Below are 18,628 nucleotides of genomic sequence, written 5' to 3'. Positions count from 1 at the left end.
CCAGCTCTCACTTGCTGAGGCCACCTCGCCCAGTCCTCCCCCTACCTCGTCTCTCACCCACCCTCTGTCTCCCCACGTTTCCTGTCTCTTGATGTCTCTCTGTCTCTTTTGTTTTCCTTTGCACAATCTGCCCTTTTTTCCCCCTCTCCCTTCCCCCCAGTGTGCCGGCCAGATGGGCCGGCTGGGGGAGGGGAGATGGGGTGGGGGGCGGGGGTAAGCCAGGCCTTCTGTTTACCTTTTGTGTCACAAAGAACTTGGGAGAATTGCAGTCTGAGTCGGGGTGGGTCACAGCTCCGCGGGCAGCCCACCCCCCTCCCCATTGCCTGGCCCAGCCACCAAGCTTCCTCGCTCTCCCCACCCCTCTTTGCAGGGAGAGGGGGGGGCGTTCCGAATTGGGGAAAGGATTAAGTGGGGCTTTGAAAGGAAGTTTATCTAAGGGAGGAAGGGTGAGCCTTGGGGGGTGGGGTGCTGAGGGAAGGAAGTGGGGACAAGAGGGCAGGGCAGGGATGGGGTACTGGGTGCCTGGACAAGGACCCAGGCCTGGGTTTTGTCCTGGGGCTCTGAACGCAGATCTGTGTTTTATGTAAGTGCGGTCAAGAAGTTAAAGGTGCCAGACAGTGGCCCTCTACTAAAAGCCTCCAATCCAATGAGACATCTTTCAGGGGGAGGAGCCTGGCACAGAGGGGTAGTGGCCTGGGTGGGGGAGGGACAGGACAGAATTCGGAGAGCTAATGGGAATGAGGTATAAAGTTCTCATGTCTCCTGTAGTGTCAGGAGTGGGTCTGTTTAAACTAGGGAACGCACCCTCCCCACCCCCACCCCTGACATCTGCCTGCAATGCAAGAGACCTGGGTTCAACCCCTGGATCAGGAAGATCCCCTGGAGAAGGGAATGGCTACCCACGCCAGTATTCTTGCCTGGAGAATCCCCTGGACAGAGAAGCCTCATGGGCTCTAATCCATGGGATTGCAAAGAGTTGGACACAACTAAGTGACTAACACTTTCACTCTCCACCCCCACCCCACCCCCATATACTCCTTGGGTCTGAAGTGGCCCTCAGGCTACTGTGCTGAGTCTGTTCTGAGTTTTCTACCCTAGGCCCAGCCTACTGCTTTTAGAATAGCTTGCATGCTCAGTCATGTCCGACTCTTTGCTACCCCATGGACTGTAGCCTGCCAGGCTCCTCTGTCCAAGGGATTTTTCCAGCAAGAATACTGGAGTGGGTTGCCATTTCTTCCTCCAGGGGATCTTCCCAACTTAGAGATCTGAACCCAGGTCTCCTGTGGCTCCTGCATTTGCAAGTGGAGTCTTTACCGCTGTGCCTCCTGGGAAGCCCCTGGCCCAGCCAGCACCACCTTCTAAAATCAGGGAGGAGTCAGCTGGGGAACGGTTGGAATGTTCCCCAGTCCAGAGAGGGTCTGTTAACCCAGTTAGAGGAAGGAGCTGGATGGTAGTTGGAAGGACCGAGGTCAGGCATCAAAAAGGATTTTGTGGCTGGGTATGAGGGGTAGGATCTGAAATACTTGAGAAAAGAAGGGACTCTCTGGAATCCTCCTTAGGAAACCACCCCCACCACCAACAATGACAGGTCACTCAACAAACAGTACCTCCTAAACTGACAACATTTGCATGGTGCTTACCATGGGGCAGACACTAGGTGGTTTACAAATATCATCCCATTTTATCTTCACCATCCTAGGAGATAGATGCTGTTATTAGCTCTGTTTTGCAGATGAAGCCACTCAGGCCCAGAGAGGTTAAGAAACATGATCAAAGACACACAGCTAACAAGAGGCCAAGCCAGGATTTGAACCCAAACAACTAGCTCCAGAACACACTCTTTCCTGCCTACATCGTGATGTTGTCACGTGCTTAGCACAGTAGTGAACCACAGTCCCCGGTACAGAGGCCTGGCCTGATGGTTCTCTGGGCTCCGGGAGATGGGGGTTCTTAGGGCCATGTCTGAACTTCTCCAGGAACCTGGGGTCCCAGCCAATGACCCTCCTCCTCCAACCCTGGACACCCTCCTTGCCTCCCCTCCCCATGCTCAGTTCAGTTTTCAAGGAAGTGGGGCTTCTGACCCCAAGTGAGGTCCAGGGCATGGAAACAGCTTTTCTGTGATCTCATGGCTGGTGGGAGGACCCGGGAGAGTGCATTATGTCAATCTGGAGTTTGAATGAGGTGAGTCAGGCAGCTCAGTGGCAGCCACTTTCCCAGTAGTCCTCAACTCAAGGCAGGATCGCCTGCCCGCTCACCCCCCAGCTGTGTTCACCGCCCCCCTCTCTCAGAGCCAGTTTCACAAGAGTTTCTAATGCCAGATTAGGTCTCCAGCTCCAGCCTGGAGATTGCCTGGTTTGGGCCTGGGCCCCAGGCAGGGAGAGTCACTCACAGAAGGCAGTACAGGTAGCTAGGAGTTTCTTCAGAAGGGTGGTTGGGGCAGCCCCTTAGCTAAGCCAGCCACTGTCTCATCTTCTCAGCCCCCTTGCCATTCCTTGAAGTTCTTGGTGTCTCACCACGACCTTTCTTGCTGCAGTTCCAGCCAGGACTGAGGACTACTCTCTGGTTATTCTCAAGGGTTATTTGCAACCTTGGCCTAGTCTCCCCACTCACCCATTTAAAAGAGGTTGAGTTTGGGTCCTTGATTCTGGCACCAAATTGTATCCATTTCAGCCTCCAAATGGGCCTCTTCTGTGTCAGGTGCCATCTCTGCTCCTCCCAGCCCAGCATCCCGTATGCATGGTGGTTGGAGGGCCCCGAGCCTAAACAGGGTCGCTGAGGGCGGGGCTGGAGGCAGCTGGCGGCATTTTGCCTAGGGCTCACACTGCCAGGGCTTTTGTAAGCATTTAGCTGCCCTGGCCGCCCTCCAGATGGTGACTCACGGGCCTCGCCGAGCTGACTCGCTGACGGTGCCCATCCTGACACATCCCAGCCTGGAGAGGGGGGTCACTGGGGACACCAGGGGAGCTCCAGTTCAGTTCTCAGAACCCCCAAGGGGTGGGAAGGGAAGAGATGGGTTCAGGCGGTCTAGGAGATCGGCAGGCAGCAGCCACCTCACTGACCTTTCTTGACCCTGCTGGGCCACCTTAGAGACGAGAACACACAAGGTAATCCGTCCAGATTGCTGCAGCCACCTCTCCAGCCAGCTGCTCGGCCAGTTGGCAGGAACAGCAGAGGCTGGGGAGGCCTTCCAAGGTCATCTCTTCCATTCCCCTGCCTCCAAGTAGGAAAGCCCCAAGGAAGGAAATGCCGCATCCTTTCCTGCAGGCCACTTGCAGTGACTCACAGCCCTGGTGCCTGGAAAGACCTCCCGGGTGTCTGGGCTCAGTGTTCCTGGCCGGAGCCCTGGCCATCTGCTCTAGGTCAGTCCCCACAGCCACGAGCATGGGAGGGCCAGAACTCTGGTCTCAAGTGACCCTTACCGTGTAATGCCCCTGGGGCCCAAGTGCTGGGGTGCACTTGTGGAGGAGTGGGGGCACAGAGGGAAAATGGAATATCCAGAGGGTTTTCAAAAGTAATTGTCTTTACGTTTGTGTAGAGTTTCATGACACACAAATAACTTCCACTTACCCTTTTCCCATTGTCCCTCTAGGCCTCGGTTTTCTCATCTATAAAATGATGACCATGATGGTGCCCTCTTCCCAGGGTGGCTGTGAAAATTCAGGGAGTTGATGCACATACAGGGCTTAGCCTGGTACATTAACAGTTGCCAACAACTTCCTCTTGAGTAGTCCTGTGAAGCAGGGAAGGCAGGCCTGCCCGACCCCAGTTAGTGGATGCAGAAAGGGAAGCTTAAGGGATTTCAAAGGACAATCGGTGTCAGGGACAAGAACCTGGGTCACCTGACTCAGAAATCCATGACTCTGAGCTCATCACTACCTTGTTGGGGGCACCCAGCAAAGGATACAGGCTGGCTCTGCAAGGCGGTGTGGGCCTGTGCCGTGGTCTGCCCCCCACCACAGGCCCCTCCATGGGTGGGGACCAGAACAGCCCTGCAGCCTGACTTTTCCCCATCTTCCCCAGTGACAGCTATAAAGAGGGAGGTTGGGCTTTGGAATCTCCAACCTCTTTGACCCCTTCAGCTCTCTGGATGGTTCCATTTCCGCTCACTCTTCCAGCCCTTCTCAAGAGCTGCTCAGGTGAGGCAGGCAGTGCAGGACCTGGGCACAGTGGGAACTATGGACCCCACAGACCTGGGCATGAATTCCAACCCTGCGCTTGGGGCACCCTCATTCACCCGGTGTGACTGTGGCTAAAAAGCAAGGTGTCCCTTCCAGGGATGTTTGCATGGAGATGGCTGGGGTAGAGGAGGGGAGTCCAGGGCTGCGGCTCGGCCACTGCCTATGGGGTAGGGGCAGTGAGACTTGCTGGTGTCCCTCAGTCCCCTGCATGTCCCCCCTCTGCCTGGGGATAACCTCACTGGTGGCTTCAGGCTGAGCCCAGCCCCTGCCAGGGATCCTGAGTGGAACCTCCTCCTCTTCTGCCATACCCATGAGGCTGGGGAAAGGTGAAAGGGCCCAGGAGTCCTCTGGGGACATAACCTGTCTTGTCCTGACCAGGACAAGTCTCTGCAGGACGCTGCTCCTGGACTAGGCCACTGGCTCCTCTCCCTCCCCGCCCCAAAGTTGATCTGCAAGGGAAGGTAACTCAGCTCAGGGAAGCATAAACTTACACCGAGTGCCTGTGGTGTGCCAGCTCTGCTGGGGCTGTTCTGGGGCTGGAGAGTAAGGCAGGAGATCAGAGTCTTGACCACGTAGGCCTTGAAGACTGATGAGGGGTGGCCAATGGGCTGGTCAGGACACCTCTCCTGCTAAAGCAGGGCAACAAGACAGTGTTGCCACTTGGACTACCCTGGCTATGAATGCCCAGCTTGGGGATTTCAGGGGAGGTGGGAACTGGGGGAAAGAATAATGGTACTGCTTTTCTCTGAACCTTCTGCCTGGAGCTGGATTCTCTGGGCCTCTTAGAGAGGCCTCACCCAGGGCGGGGGACAGAAAGCTGCCCTGTTTTGAGAACCATGCATGTTCCAGCAGGATGGAGGCATCTCTCGCAGTCCGATCCCCGTTTTATGGGAGATTCTGGGGACGGCCAGTGACTTGCCAAGAGGTCACATGGCAAGTTCAGTGCCCAGAAGGAGCAGTGGTCTGCCTCCCTGTGCTCCTGCCTGGTATTTCCACCCCGCTTGGACCTCTGGACTTCCATCCACTCACCCAGGATGGCACTACCGTGCTCCCTGGGCATCAGCTCCAGGCCGTTGCATGTGCCGTCTAGGCAGATGGGCTGGAGTACATGACGTGGATGTGAGCTGGGCCAAAGTCCAGATCCTAGCGCCATGTGGGCATTTTGATACCTTCCTGTGGCTGCAGGCTGCCCTCCTAGCCAGGCCCACCTTGTGGGTCCTGTTATCGGAACACACTGAGTAGCAGTTGGCAGTGGCTACATGCTGCCCCTCCCCATCGCTTGGTGTTGGAGGGCGGAAATCCTGCAAAGCATCGATTCTACTGACCAGTGTCACTAGGTTCTAATCTTCCCACACCAAGAACTGCATATAAGAGCTTCCCTGGTGGTGGCTCAGATGGTAAAGAATTCACTTGCAATGCGGGAGACCTGGGTTCAATCCCTGGGTTGGAAAGATCCCCTGGAGGAGGGGCATGGCAACCCACTCCAGTATTCTTGCCTGGAGAATCCCCATGGACAGAGGAGCCTGGCGGGCTACAGTCCAGGAGGTTGCAGAGTTGGACACAACTGAGTGACTAAGCACAGCACATCTGCAGGCTGTGTTCTAAGTATTAGGTCCTTAACCCCCTTGATGACCTAAGAGGCAGGCACTGTCGCTACTTCCGAGACTGTCGCTATTTCAGAAACAAGAAAACCAAGAACAGGGACTTCGCTGGTGGTTCAGTGATTAAGACTCTGCAGTTCCACTGCAGCGGGCACGGGGTTCTATCCTTGGTTGGGGAACTAAGATCCCATAGGTTCTATGGCCAAAAAATGTTTGTTTTCTAAGAAAAAAACCAAGAATGAAGGAGGTAAGTCGCTTGTCCGGAGACACGGCTAGCAGATGGCAGAGCCAGAATGTGAACCCAAGGCTGCTCACTCCGCACCCACTCTGCCCTGCTGGGGGCGGGGCCCTGGGTGGGGGCCTCCTTGGGGCAGGGGTGGAGGTGAGCGGTCTGACCCGGCCCATCCCACAGGTGCCCGTGTCAGTGGCCATGATGTCGCCCCAGATGCTCACCCCCCAGCAGATGCAGCAGATCCTGTCGCCCCCCCAGCTGCAGGCCTTGCTCCAGCAGCAGCAAGCGCTTATGATCCAGCAGGTGAGTCTGCCCCCGGGGCTGAGGGAAGGGCAGGGAGGGGAGGGCGGGGTGTTCCAGCCTCCCAACTCCCACCCTATTTACTAGCAACATCACCAAGGGCCACAGCAGTGGCGGAAACCAGAGAGACTGCTCAGGCCAGACTGACCTGCCTTCCTCCGGGACAGCTGGGGAGAGGTCAGAGGTCAGGCCTCTCCCACAGCAGACCCCCCCACACCCTACACGCTCACAGCCTGCTGGCCCCACCTGTATCTCCAAACCCCAAGGGAGGGACAGAGAACATCCCCCACCTTTTCCTGACCTACTAAGGGAGAGGGAGGGCGCAGAGTGTGGGGGAAGCTCCCCTTGCCCCTCTTGGTCCTGGCTCTATTCAGGGAAGAACCTCTCTCCACTCAGACTGCAGACCGGGGAGGGCAGGGCAGCCCTCCCTGCTGAGCCATCTGTCTCTCAGCAGCCCAGTCCTGAGAGGGCTGGTGCTGCCTTGGAGTCAGCAGTCTGGCCAACGCTAACCCCCTCCCGCCCTGCTATCCACCCCCAGCTGCAGGAATATTACAAGAAGCAGCAAGAGCAGCTCCACCTCCAACTCCTCACCCAACAGCAGGCCGGGAAGCAGCAACCCAAAGAGGTGAGGGGGTTGGGCAGGGCGGGACATGCCCTTCAAAGGACGCCTGCCCTTCACCCGCCACTTCAATCCCATCCTGGCTGGAGGCTGGGCATCCCAGAGTGGTCGGGAGAGAATTGCTTTGTGGGAACAGTAGAAAAATCAGGAGAGGCTGGGGAGGGGGTTGCGGGTGGGGGGCGGGGGGTGGAGGCACATTCCTCCATCTCCCCTCAACCCCGTTCAGTCCTCATCTCCTTGCCTCGTGTTGTGGGATGAGGAGAGCAGAAGCACCGAGCCCTGGGTTATCTGAGCACGCACGTGTCGATGTGTGAGTGTCCTCATTCAGGACAGGCTGCCTAGTGGTCCTGCCCTCTTCCCGCCTCCTCATGTCAGTGACCCAGCACCTCAGCCCTCCAGGCCTGGTCCTGAGAATCTTTCAGTCCCTTTAGCTCTATTCCAACTCCTGTCACATCCTGTAGCATCCTGTGCTGCCTCTCCAGGGTACCCCACAGCCCCCATCACTCTCCCTCTCTGTGCCTAAGCTTCCACACCAGGCCCTGTACCACCCCCCACCCCCTGCCCCTGCCCCATGCCCCGCTCCTGCCACCCACATCAGCCATGTTCTGAGTTGCCTCTTCCCAGAAGCTCCCTTGCTGTCACCCAGTCATTCCCTCCCAGCCTCAGCCTCCCCGTCGGAGGTGTTGTGTTTGTTACATTCTCTGCATTGTCTCTAGAGAGGGTTTACTGAGAAGCCACCCCACCTCATCCTCCCACCTCCAGGGCGGGTGGGCCCAGCCATCCCTGCCTCCTAAGCATGCAGGACTTGCTTGGTTTCTGGGGCTTTAGAAAAGACTTACTGACAGACTGACTCGCCAATGTTTGCGTGAAGTACTGAATCGGGGGGCAGGGGCGCTGGTAGGGAGATCAGGGGCAGGGAAGAGAGAGCCAGCAAGAGCAGAACGAGCAAGTGCGGGCGGGCGCCGGGCACCTGGGCAGCAGCAATGTCTGTTCCCCTGTCTGGTGACCTGTCGATGCCGATCTGTTAAAGGCCCCTCAGACTCCTGGATTCTCTGTATCTAAGAAGCAAGAGAGGAGAGGAGCTGGAGGGGAGAAGGCCCCCTCCTCAGAGCAGAAGGGGGGCACCCCGGGCATGTGGGAAGGGTGCCCGCCAAGCAGGAGTGGCCCCCCGAGTCTGACAGGCTCATCCATCATTGTGATGAGAGCCCCCTGCCCCCCTAAGGCGAGCACAGCTGTGGTGCGGGAGCTGAAGCCGCGGAAGGAGGGAGGCGGGAGCAGGGAGGGCATCGTGCTGCGTTTCTGGGTCTGGCTGTGTGTGTGTGTTTGCGCGCCTGCGTGCGTGCGTGCAGGCGTGTTTACCGCGAGGCGGCATGCAGCCCTATGGAAGCTGGGCCGGGAGCAGGGAGGCTGCAGCGGCGGACGCCACCACGACAGCTCCGGGGGCCGACAGGCCCTGGGAGGGGGTGGCTGCGGGATGGGGGCCAGATGGCACGCCCGAGGCTGAGGGGACCCCTCTCTGCCCGCCCCCGCGGGCCCCCCACCAGGCCCTGGGGAACAAGCAGCTGGCCTTCCAGCAGCAGCTCCTGCAGATGCAACAGTTGCAGCAGCAGCACCTGCTCAACCTGCAGAGACAGGGGCTGGTCAGCCTGCAGCCCAGCCAAGCCTCGGGGCCCCTGCAGACCCTCCCGCAAGGTGAGTGCCCAGCCCCCACCCAGCCCCAGCCCCACCGCCCTCGCTTGCCCCCAAGGGCTCCCAGGAGCCAGCTGCAGGAAGGGGCCGCCTGTGTTCCTGGGGCCCCACCAGCCTCCCCTCTCTGCCCTGCAGCAGCTGTGTGCCCCACGGACCTGCCTCAGCTGTGGAAGGGCGAGGGTGCCCCCGGGCAGCCCGCCGAGGACAGCGTCAAGCAGGAGGGGCTGGACCTCACCGGCACGGCCACCACCGCTACCTCGTTCGCCGCCCCCCCCAAAGTCTCACCCCCCCTCTCCCACCACACCCTGCCCAACGGACAGCCCACTGTGCTCACACCTCGGAGAGACAGGTATGGTTCTCGGGCTGGGAGGAGGCACTGCACACCTGCCTGGGGGCTGGCCTTGACCCCGAGGGCTGCCATAGTGGGGGCTGGGGGTTTACTTCTCCCAGGGCACACAAAACTGTGCTCAGCCTCTGGGGAACCTGTATTAGGGACTGAAACCTCATCCATAGGGAAGCTGGGGCTGTGCAGGACCCAGGCTGCTGGGGTGTTCAGGGTCCCTGACCCCCATCACCCTCCTGTTCTTGCAGTTCCTCCCACGAGGAGACGCCTGGCTCCCACCCACTGTACGGACACGGAGAGTGCAAGTGGCCAGGCTGTGAGACCCTGTGTGAAGACCTGGGCCAGTTTATCAAGTAGGTGTCACCACCCCTCTCCTTTGTCCCCCTAGCCCGCCACCCAACTTGCCCAAGTGTCCTGTGTCCTCACCCCGGGGTGGGGGGGCCCCCGTTCCTTCTCTGCACCATCAACTCCCTCATCGCTCCTACCCGCCACCCTCCCCCCTGCCCCGCCACAATCTGTGTTCCTGGTCCAGCAGCCTCCCCGCCCTGTCCCCTGTCCCCAGTCCCCAGTTGCCAGGCAGCTGAAGCCCAGTAGGGTGGGGGTGTGAGGAGGAAGAGAGACCTTCTCCCACCGCCCTCCCCAGCTTCCCCCAGGCCCAGCCCCAAGAGTGAGGGCCTAGAGACGGCCTCCGGGCCTGGCGGACAGGCGGCTGGCAGCAGGCGGCCAGCTGCCACAGCCGTGCCAGGCTCTGTCACTGACTGATTAACTCCGCTGTCTCCCAGACCCTTGCAGCATCAGGGTCAAACAAATTGTTTTCACGCTTCGTCAGAGGTTTACTTAATTAGTTCATTTGCAATTAGATCTCTCTGTAGCTGGGATTTTAGCAAAGACATCAAAGGAGGCTGACGAGAAGGCGGCTTCCTCCGTGGCCCTGTTTTTTTTTTTTTTGTCTGGCTCCCTTCTTTGTATGTCATGGTCTGTCTGCTCTCCAGGCTGTGGGCGGGATTAGAGGAGGGGAGGGGAGGGTGGTGACGGCAGGGCGACCAGGGCCAACTTTCTCTTGTCCGCCCCCTCCTCCCCACCGGAAGACACCTCAACACAGAACACGCCCTGGACGACCGGAGCACGGCCCAGTGCCGTGTGCAGATGCAGGTGGTGCAGCAGCTGGAGATCCAGGTGTGGCCCCAGGCTGTGGGGGCAGGGCGCGGGGGGCTCCTGGAAGGGTCATCTTAGGCTCTCAAGGTCTGTGAACACAGCTGGATTCTGAGGGGGGAGCCAGGGTTGGGGGCCACTCTGCTGGGAGGTCCCAAAGAGACGCATACTAATAAAAACAACAAAAATAAACAGGAATGGCTAACATATTGAACACCTGTTTGTGCTATGCTAAACACCTAGGTGACTCAAGGGATCCTCTGAATGACCTTATATGGTGGGTACTATTATTATGCCCACTTTGTGTGTGCGCAGTCGTGACCGACTCTCTGCAACCCCATGGACTGTAGGCCACCAGAGTCCTGGCCCATGGAATTTTCCAGGCAAGAATACTGGAGTGGGTAGCCATTTCCTACTCCAGGGCATCTTCCCAACTCAGGGATCGAACCTGTGTTCCTTCGCGTTTGCTGCGTTGGCAGGCAGATTCTTTACCAGTGCGCCACCTGGGAAGATGCTGTGCCCACTTTACAGACATAAAGAGAGGCACACAGAGGTGCAGCCTCTGGTCACTCAGCCAGTGGGTAGCAGAGCTGGGATTAGAACCAGAGCAGTCTGGCTCCAGAGTCCACGCTCTACAGCCTGGAATACTTCGGAGGCTACTCGGGACAGTCCCTGAGGCAGCCAACCAGTGTTTACCCACTGCCTTCCAGTACCCAGCAGAGCACCTTGGCATGAGAGGGTGGTTGTGAAAGATCCGTTGAATTTATGAATAGGGGTGAATGAATCATCTGTCCATTCCTGTATCCCCATTCAGTGTGTGAGGGCACTCTCACACACAAGTGCCGCTGAACTTCAGCCACGGCCTCTGCCCTTGACAGGGAGAAAAGGCGTGTGCTGTTGGGGAGAAGTGGGCACTGACGGGCAGCGGCTGTGCTGGGCTCCAGGCCGGGGACACAGTCAGGATAAGTGGGGAGGGTTTCACGGAGCAGGAGACAGAGGGAGACACCAGGGGGCAGGGATGAGAGGTGCTGGGGATGGGGTTTGGGATGTGGAAGGGGGAAGAGGGCCCGGCTGCCCCTAGCACAGGCCCCCGCTCACCGCCCGCCTCTCCACAGCTCGCCAAGGAGAGCGAGCGGCTGCAGGCCATGATGACCCATCTGCACATGCGGCCCTCGGAACCCAAGCCCTTCAGCCAGCCAGTGAGTGACTCTCCCCTCCCTGCGGCTCTCAACCGCACGCCCCCCGCCCCTCACTGGGGGCCCCCGGCTCAGTACCCTGCCCCGTTGCTCACAGCTGAACCCAGTCCCCGGCTCCTCCTCATTCTCCAAGGTGACCGTCTCCGCAGCCGACTCGTTCCCAGACGGCCTCGCGCACCCCCCCACCTCGGCCGCCGCCCCCGTCACCCCGCTGAGGCCCCCCGGCCTGGGCTCCGCGTCCCTGCACAGCGGGGGCCCCGCCCGGCGGAGGAGCAGCGACAAGTTCTGCTCTCCCATCTCCTCAGGTAAGGGCCGCCGTGGGGAGGCGCGTCTTCCGCCACAGCCGGAGCCCCCGCTTCCGGTTACCTCCTCATGCCCTGCCTGTCTCCCCCCCAGAGCTGGCCCAGAACCATGAGTTCTACAAGAACGCCGACGTCCGGCCGCCCTTCACCTACGCCTCCCTGATCCGCCAGGTGAGCCAGCCGTGGGGAGGCACAGGGAGTGGGTGGAGGGCGGCACGCTGGCTGCGCACCTCCCTCAGGGTCCCGGCCCCCAGGGGATCCTGGGAGCAGAGAGCATCACGGGAGTCCCGCTCGCACCCGCGTTTTCCTCCTCAGCTGATGGCCTCGCCCATGGGACCTCGGCTGATCCCAGCCTGCTGGTCAGGTGGACCTGTCTCTGAGAGCACACTCGCTGTTTTTTGCTGCTTATACCCACCGTGTCATCCATTCTCTCTTTTCCACATACAGGCTACTCCTGTGAGACTACTTTTTAGTAGACTTAGGGTCACTCAGCTGTCTCCTTTTCTCTGTCTCTCTCATACACACACTCTCTCCATCTCATGCTTGGGGTGCCCTTTGCCAAAACCAGGATAAATTCCAAATGGCCTGCTCTACTTTCAAGAATGCTGCTTTCCTTCCCAGTTGAGGGCAGGGGCTGTTTGAGCCATGTTCTCTCCAGCAGAAATTCACCCGCTCCTCCAACAAGTGCATGGCCCTTGAGACTTGTGTCCCCTTTAGCCTCTGGTTGGGCTGCAACCAGCCTGCCCCTCTCAGGGGACCAGAGAGCGCCCCCAGGCTTGTCCATGCGCTTCCTCCATGGGTCTCTTCTGCCCTCAGATGAGTTAAGGGCCCTAGAGGAGAGCTAGGGAGAGCACACAGGTCTGTGACCCTTGGAGGCCCAGACTGAGGGTCCCTGTACTTCTTCCTTGTCCACAGGCCATCCTGGAAACCCCCGACAGGCAGCTGACCTTGAACGAGATCTATAACTGGTTCACCAGGATGTTCGCCTATTTCCGCAGGAATACGGCCACCTGGAAGGTAAGGCATGCCCCTTCCTCCTCACCAGGGCCCTGGGCAACCTTGGACATCGCCACATCCCTTTGAAACCAAAGCTGGCTAACAGGCCCTTTGGAGAGGCAGTTCTATACAAATGACTCAGCAGGCCCCAGGCTGGGCCCCGGGCCCCTCCCCCCACCTCCACTTCTCTAGAGGGCCCCCCCTTGGCCCCAAAGACCCCAGCCCCGTGAAGTAGGGCCTCCAGGAGTCAGTAGTGCCCGAACCTGGTAGGGAGGCCTGGGTCCCATTCACAGGAGACCTTGAAGGTCCAGATTCCTTGCCAGAGTGCACACTCTGAAGCCTAGAATGGGTATGGGGGGTGGGGGGATGGGTGACTGCAGGCCTGGACGTGTGTGTAGACTGAAATCCTGGACTGTTCTGTGGGGCACAAACACAGACACTCATACTCTCCCCAGCTCCGCCATCAGTGGCAGGGAAATAATTGTCTTCATTCAATTAGTCATTTTAACACCTTCAGCTGTAGAGTTTTCCTGGGGGACCAGAAAAAGGCAAGGGAGGGACCCTAGAAAAATGGGGTGCAGAAATGTGAGCTGGGACACTAAGCTGTTTATTTTTCTAGAGCCAGCATGGGGGGGTGTGCGTGCATCTGTCTGTCTGTCTGACAGGTGAAAGTATTACATTCTGTGCAGCAGGGTGGGAGCGGCTGAGGGGAAAGAAGGAAGTGTCCGCGCCCTGTGGGAAAGGATGGATACCAGGGCCCAGTGTCGCAGGACCTGAATCGGATCCCTGGCTCTTGAGTCCCTCTGCTGGCCAGAGCAGAAGCTACAGTTAAGCAGCCTACCTCCCCTGGCCCACCAGGCTTCCACAAGTGTCACAGGGACCCCCTCCCCACCAGTGATCAGGACAGGTAGGGTCTGTACAGAGCCCAGCCTTCTCTTCCTTGAGAGTGCTAAGTTCAGCAGGAGAGACTGCTTCGTGACCTTCTGTATCTCCATGCCCAATTCCCAACGCTTGCCAAAGATGCAGCGAGGCTGGGACAGCTGCTCTGATTGGCTGTGAGTGATGTCATTTCCTGCCAACCACAGCCCTGCCCTCTCTCTGAGCCAGCAGGGCCTTCTGGGGGCCACCTGGTTCAGTCTCCAACCTGCAAGCCGGTTTGGATACCAGGTTTCATAAAGGACAGAGTCCTATACAAATGTCGGGATCATTACAGTTGTTATTGTAACATTTGCTTTACTATATTAATCCTCTACCTTTAGGGGAATCAGTGTGGAGCCTCACTGCTAAAGACAGCCTCCTCCTTGAGGGCCAAGTGCCTCTTACCCACCTATCCTCCTTTCCTGTCCTCTCTGAACTATATCACCTCTACAGTCCCTCTTGAGGTCAGGAGGAGCTGGTTTAGGTGACTCCTTAAACCCCTCGATGACCATCAGGAAGCCACCCCTCCCATAGCTCAACCCCCTGGGCCTTCATACCAACCACCTTTGACTGGTGGCCCAGCCTTTGTCGTCTCAGCAGTGTGTCTCCCTCCGTGGAGGTCTTCACCCCTACCTCCCCTCGCCTCGTTTAGGTCCAGCAAGAAGCCCACTCAGTGAGTGAGTCCCATTGAGCTGTGCTCTGCTGGTGCTTCTGCCACGTGTAGTGCAGCACCTGTGCCCTCCTGTGGCACAGCAGAAACCATCTCAGCTTGTGGTCTACTCTGACTTTCAGGATTTTTGCTGCCAAGCTGCCACTCATGTCACTTGGGAAATGCACCCTGCGTACACACCCGACTCATCTGTTTCCTTTCCACCGGTTTGCCTGCTCCTTGAGGTCCCTCCTCTTCTCAACTATTTCAGCTTCCTCTCCTCCCTCCTCGTTTCCTTCCTTGGGCCCCCCAGCCTGGGATGCTGTCCGCCTCAGACCAGGGCAGAAGGGTCGGGAGCCGGTGTGGGCCAGGCCAGCTGCCGTTCATCCGGGGACAGAGCGGCCATCTGCCAAGCTGACGGTCCTTGCCGGCCCTCCCCCTGTGTCCGTCCCCTCCCAGGGCCCATGTTGTGGGCCGGTCCTTTTGTTTACGCAGCCCCCGCCAGACCCCTTAAATTGCCGTTAATGTTTCAGCGTAACGAATTAGTCTCTCATCACGAATCAGGCTTCGAAATGAGGGAAAAAAGCCCCGGTGAGGCCATCCTCGGAAATTGGGGTCATTCTCATTTGCAAAGCGGAGGATCGGAGCCCCGTAATGCGGGCAAATTTATTCCGAGGCAGGAGCCCCGGCGTGATTAGGCCCTTTGTAATTATCGCTCCAAGAGATTCCACTCCAGCCGCCCGCCTCCCTCGTGGATTAGCAAGCGAGTTGGAAAAATACACAGGATTTAATTAGAGGCAAATTAAAATTGGTAATGAAATCGGGCCAGTTGCAAGTGGCAAGAGTTGGAAGGGAGAGAGGGAGAGGGGATCTCCAGGGGCACAGGCTGCCCGCCCAGCCTGCTTTCTTCCCCGTTTAGAAATGTAAAGAGGAGACAAGTATGGAGATGAGGTGGGGGGAGGCTGGGGGGGACAGGTAACAGGGGCAGGGACGGCTGGGGGTATGAAGCTGAAAGAGGAGAGCGGGGGACAGGAGTGAGGGATGTGGCGGGTGGTGGGGGATGGATTAGACCCCTAGCCCAGGCTCCCAGGGGGCGATTTGGGCCAAGCACCCTGCCCCCACCCAAGTGTCCTACAAACCAAATGACCTCAATTCCTGAAGTTATCCTGCTGGGAGGAGGTGGGACCGCCAAGGTGACTTTTCTTCTTTTCCCTCCTTTTCCCTCCTTTTCCTGCTGTACAGCCACTAAACTCAGAGGCTCCTTTCTCCCAGCTTCCTTATGTTAACAAGCAGCAGTAGGCCCCTACTGTATACCTCGTGCTCTCAATAAGCTATGTGTTCTGAGCCAGAGGGCTTCTCTGGTGCCCTAGTGGTAAAGAATCCACCTGCCAATGCAGGAGAACACATGTTCGATCTCTGGGGAAGATCCTCTGGAGAAGGAAATGGCAACCCACTCCAGTATTCTTGACTGGAAAATCCCATGAACCAGAGGAGCCTGGCAGGCAACAGTCCATGGGGTCACACAACTGAGTGGCTAAACAATAACAGTCTAAGCCACAGCCCAGAGTCAAGGCTCCCATGCTCCAGGGGGATAGAGGAAGTTGCAGCAAGGCTTCCTGAGTTATTCCTAAGACTTTTGAGGCTTAATGGAGACTGTGTGTGTGCCTGAGCTACGATGTCCCAGGCTCACTGAGGGGCCAGGGCCTGAATGGGATCTTGTGTTCTTCAGAAGCCCCAACGACTGCATGCGTCTGCTTGATGATGGTGGGAAAATGGGTTATTGCTAACGAGGTGTCAGTCACCTGGTAGACAGAGTTTTCTAAAATGTGGCGGGGAGCAGACAATACAGCGGGCCGGCGGCGGCGAGGGGTACTGGGGACCCCCGGCTCCACGGGCGGAAAGGGGCCTTCCCTCCACTCCGGCCGCGTCGTCTCCTCCTGCCCATCCGCTGCCGCTTGTCACTGGGCCGGGGAAGGTGGGACCTGAGAACCCTCCTGCCTGTGCTCCCCCGCATGGAGGAGGGGCCCCCTCTGAGCATCTGCTTCCTGTCCCTGTACCCCCAGAATGCAGTGCGACACAACCTCAGCCTGCACAAGTGCTTCGTGCGCGTGGAGAACGTCAAGGGTGCCGTGTGGACTGTGGACGAGCGGGAGTACCAGAAACGAAGACCGCCAAAGATGACGGGGTGCGTGGGCCACCCCCCATACCTCCCCAGGGCGCCTCCACGCACCAGAGCCTTCCTGCCTTGGGGGAGGGCAGGGAGAAATGAGGCCACAGGGGCCCAGGAGAGCCCGGAGTCTGGAAGTGACAGGTGATTCAGGGAGAGGACATTTCAGTCTTCTGCTTCTGACCGAGGGAGGAGCTGAGAGGAACCGGGGATCAGGGCGTGGGCAGGTGGCAACCAGCGTGGCCATTGACAAAGGGGCTGCCATCCCCAGAGCCACTCTTGTCACAAGATGAGCCAAACCTGTGAGATCCCTGGGCCCCACTTCTTCATTTTTTACAGGGAGAGGAGGCCCAGAGAGGGCAAGGGGCTGAAAGGCAGTCGCCCAGCAGATCCCTGGCAGAGCTGGGTCTCTGACCTCTCCCACGTAGCGCTCTGAGTGGAGACTGAGGAGCCTGGGAGAGAGTCAGAGCCTCCTCTTTCAGCTTCCCTTGCAGCACCGCCACCTTCCACCCCAGACATCTCACATGGGCCTGCCTGTGCTTCTTGGGCCAGAGGCCTATGGGGAGGCAGAGAGATGTGAAGCAAGTTAGATATATATCTGTGGGTGCCTGTACCCCTCAAAGATTCCTTCTCCCAGACAAGAGCCTCTTTACCTTCAGGCGGCAGTGGGGGCTGGGGCAGGGTTGGGATTCAAAAATGAACCACACCCCTTCTGAGTGCCCTCACGTGCCAGTCCCAACACTTGAAATCTTTATGTCCCTGGAATCAGAATCTTTTTCACCCTGGAATCAGAAGACCTAGGCTCTAATTATACCTCTATTTCTCCCCAGCTCTGTGACACTGGGCCAGTTTCTTAACCTCTCTGAGACACTCTCTAAACTGGGGGTAGTCACTGTGGAAGGATGGCCTTAAGCCATTGCTTTTCCTGACCCAACTCTTGGAGCACTTTTTTGTATAGAAAAGCCTGTGGTGTAGAGCATGTGGGGACAGGCTGAGCACACAGCATACTAGATGTCCCCAAATTCAGGATGGCAGGAAAGTGGATTTTACAGAAAGGGGACTGTGGAGGCTATCACTCAGACCTTGTCGGACAGCAGGAAATCTAAACGGAGGAGAAAAGCTACTGGGCTGCCTGGCATGGAGAAAGACAGGGAAGAATCTCTGTCCCACTCATCAGCTCGGAGGCTCTGGGCGTGTTCCAGGGTCCCTAGGAGCCCGGGCAGCTCTCCTGTGAAGGCGGCTCTTGGTTCCTGCTGCTTCAGGTCAGCAGGAGGGCTGAACAAGATGGGCACGGCCGACTAGAACCTCCAGGATAGTGAACGGGACCTCCCCTGGCACAGAGCAGGCCCTCAGTTAGGGTCAAGGCCTGAGTGAGGAGTAAGCCAATGAAAGAAGCAGACATGCCTTCTCTCTCCTCCAGGAGCCCTACCTTGGTGAAGAACATGATCTCGGGCCTCAGTTACGGAGCACTTAACGCCAGCTACCAGGTAGTGGACTGGTCCCCACCAGTGCCCTCCAGCCCCGTCACCTTCCCTCCAGCTCGCCGGCCTCAGAAGAGAGCCTCCCCCACCCTCTCTGGCAGAGACATGGGGCACAGGGCAGGGAGGTTGGCATAGATAGGCAACGGAGTCTCCTGCCCTGGCTTGTCCATGTGTTGGGGGGGTCCTCTGTCTCCCTGGAGGGTAATAAGTCAAGCCCGGGTTCTCCGCAAAGCTGAGAGGCAGGTCAGGGTCAGAGGTAGGAGCACCGGAGATCTGCCAGGGCGCAGACACGGCACAGGAGGCCCCCAAGGGCTGGGGAAGGGACATCACCTGACCAGGTGGAGCCCACTGACGGGCCTCCACTTCTGTACCCTCCAGGCTGCCCTGGCCGAGAGCAGCTTTCCCCTCCTCAACAGCCCCGGCATGCTGAACCCTGGCTCTGCCAGCAGCCTCCTGCCCCTTGGCCACGACGACGCGGGTGCCCCCGTGGAGCCGCTGCCTAGCAACGGCAGCAGCAGCCCGCCTCGCCTCTCACCACCCCAGTACAGGTGAGGCTGCGGCGCGGACCCCAGCCCACCCCAGTGCCCCCCCAAACCTTGGGAAGGTGTGATCTTGTTCCTCTGCAGCTGGGATCCCCATCTTGTCGCCTCTGGTCCAGCTTTCCTCATGACCGGTGGCCCCACGCTCTCCTCATGACTCCCCACCCCCATCCTTTATTTTTATTTCCTTCCCTCCTCCATCCTTTCTCATCTCCCTTCCTCTCTCCTTCTCAACCAAGGACCGTCTCTGTCCATCCCGACACCTC

The 18,628-nt window shown here is 58.5% G+C and overlaps 1 protein-coding gene across 6 annotated transcripts in view; it reads left to right on the top strand.

Annotated features, from left to right (window-relative positions):
* The window catches only part of FOXP4 (forkhead box P4), a 52,872-nt gene that overhangs the window by 30,418 nt on the left and 3,826 nt on the right, over window positions 1–18,628 (top strand). For 3 of the 6 annotated variants that reach the window (XM_025270206.2, XM_044930227.1, XM_025270250.2), the window contains exons 4-16: window positions 6,192–6,314; window positions 6,850–6,936; window positions 8,475–8,622; window positions 8,755–8,968; window positions 9,211–9,315; window positions 10,051–10,138; window positions 11,230–11,313; window positions 11,408–11,615; window positions 11,707–11,783; window positions 12,528–12,629; window positions 16,239–16,360; window positions 17,763–17,829; window positions 18,202–18,371. In XM_025270206.2, the coding sequence (XP_025125991.2) occupies window positions 6,192–6,314; window positions 6,850–6,936; window positions 8,475–8,622; window positions 8,755–8,968; window positions 9,211–9,315; window positions 10,051–10,138; window positions 11,230–11,313; window positions 11,408–11,615; window positions 11,707–11,783; window positions 12,528–12,629; window positions 16,239–16,360; window positions 17,763–17,829; window positions 18,202–18,371 (1,595 nt within the window). The remainder of the gene's footprint in view (window positions 1–6,191; window positions 6,315–6,849; window positions 6,937–8,474; window positions 8,623–8,754; window positions 8,969–9,210; window positions 9,316–10,050; window positions 10,139–11,229; window positions 11,314–11,407; window positions 11,616–11,706; window positions 11,784–12,527; window positions 12,630–16,238; window positions 16,361–17,762; window positions 17,830–18,201; window positions 18,372–18,628) is intronic. The other 3 variants (XM_025270223.2, XM_025270240.2, XM_025270230.2) reach the window with 3 other exon arrangements.

Source organism: Bubalus bubalis, chromosome 2 (genome assembly GCF_019923935.1).
Source record: "Bubalus bubalis isolate 160015118507 breed Murrah chromosome 2, NDDB_SH_1, whole genome shotgun sequence".
NCBI classification, from domain to species: domain Eukaryota; kingdom Metazoa; phylum Chordata; class Mammalia; order Artiodactyla; family Bovidae; genus Bubalus; species Bubalus bubalis.
This window is presented reverse-complemented; position numbering and strand designations above follow the sequence as displayed.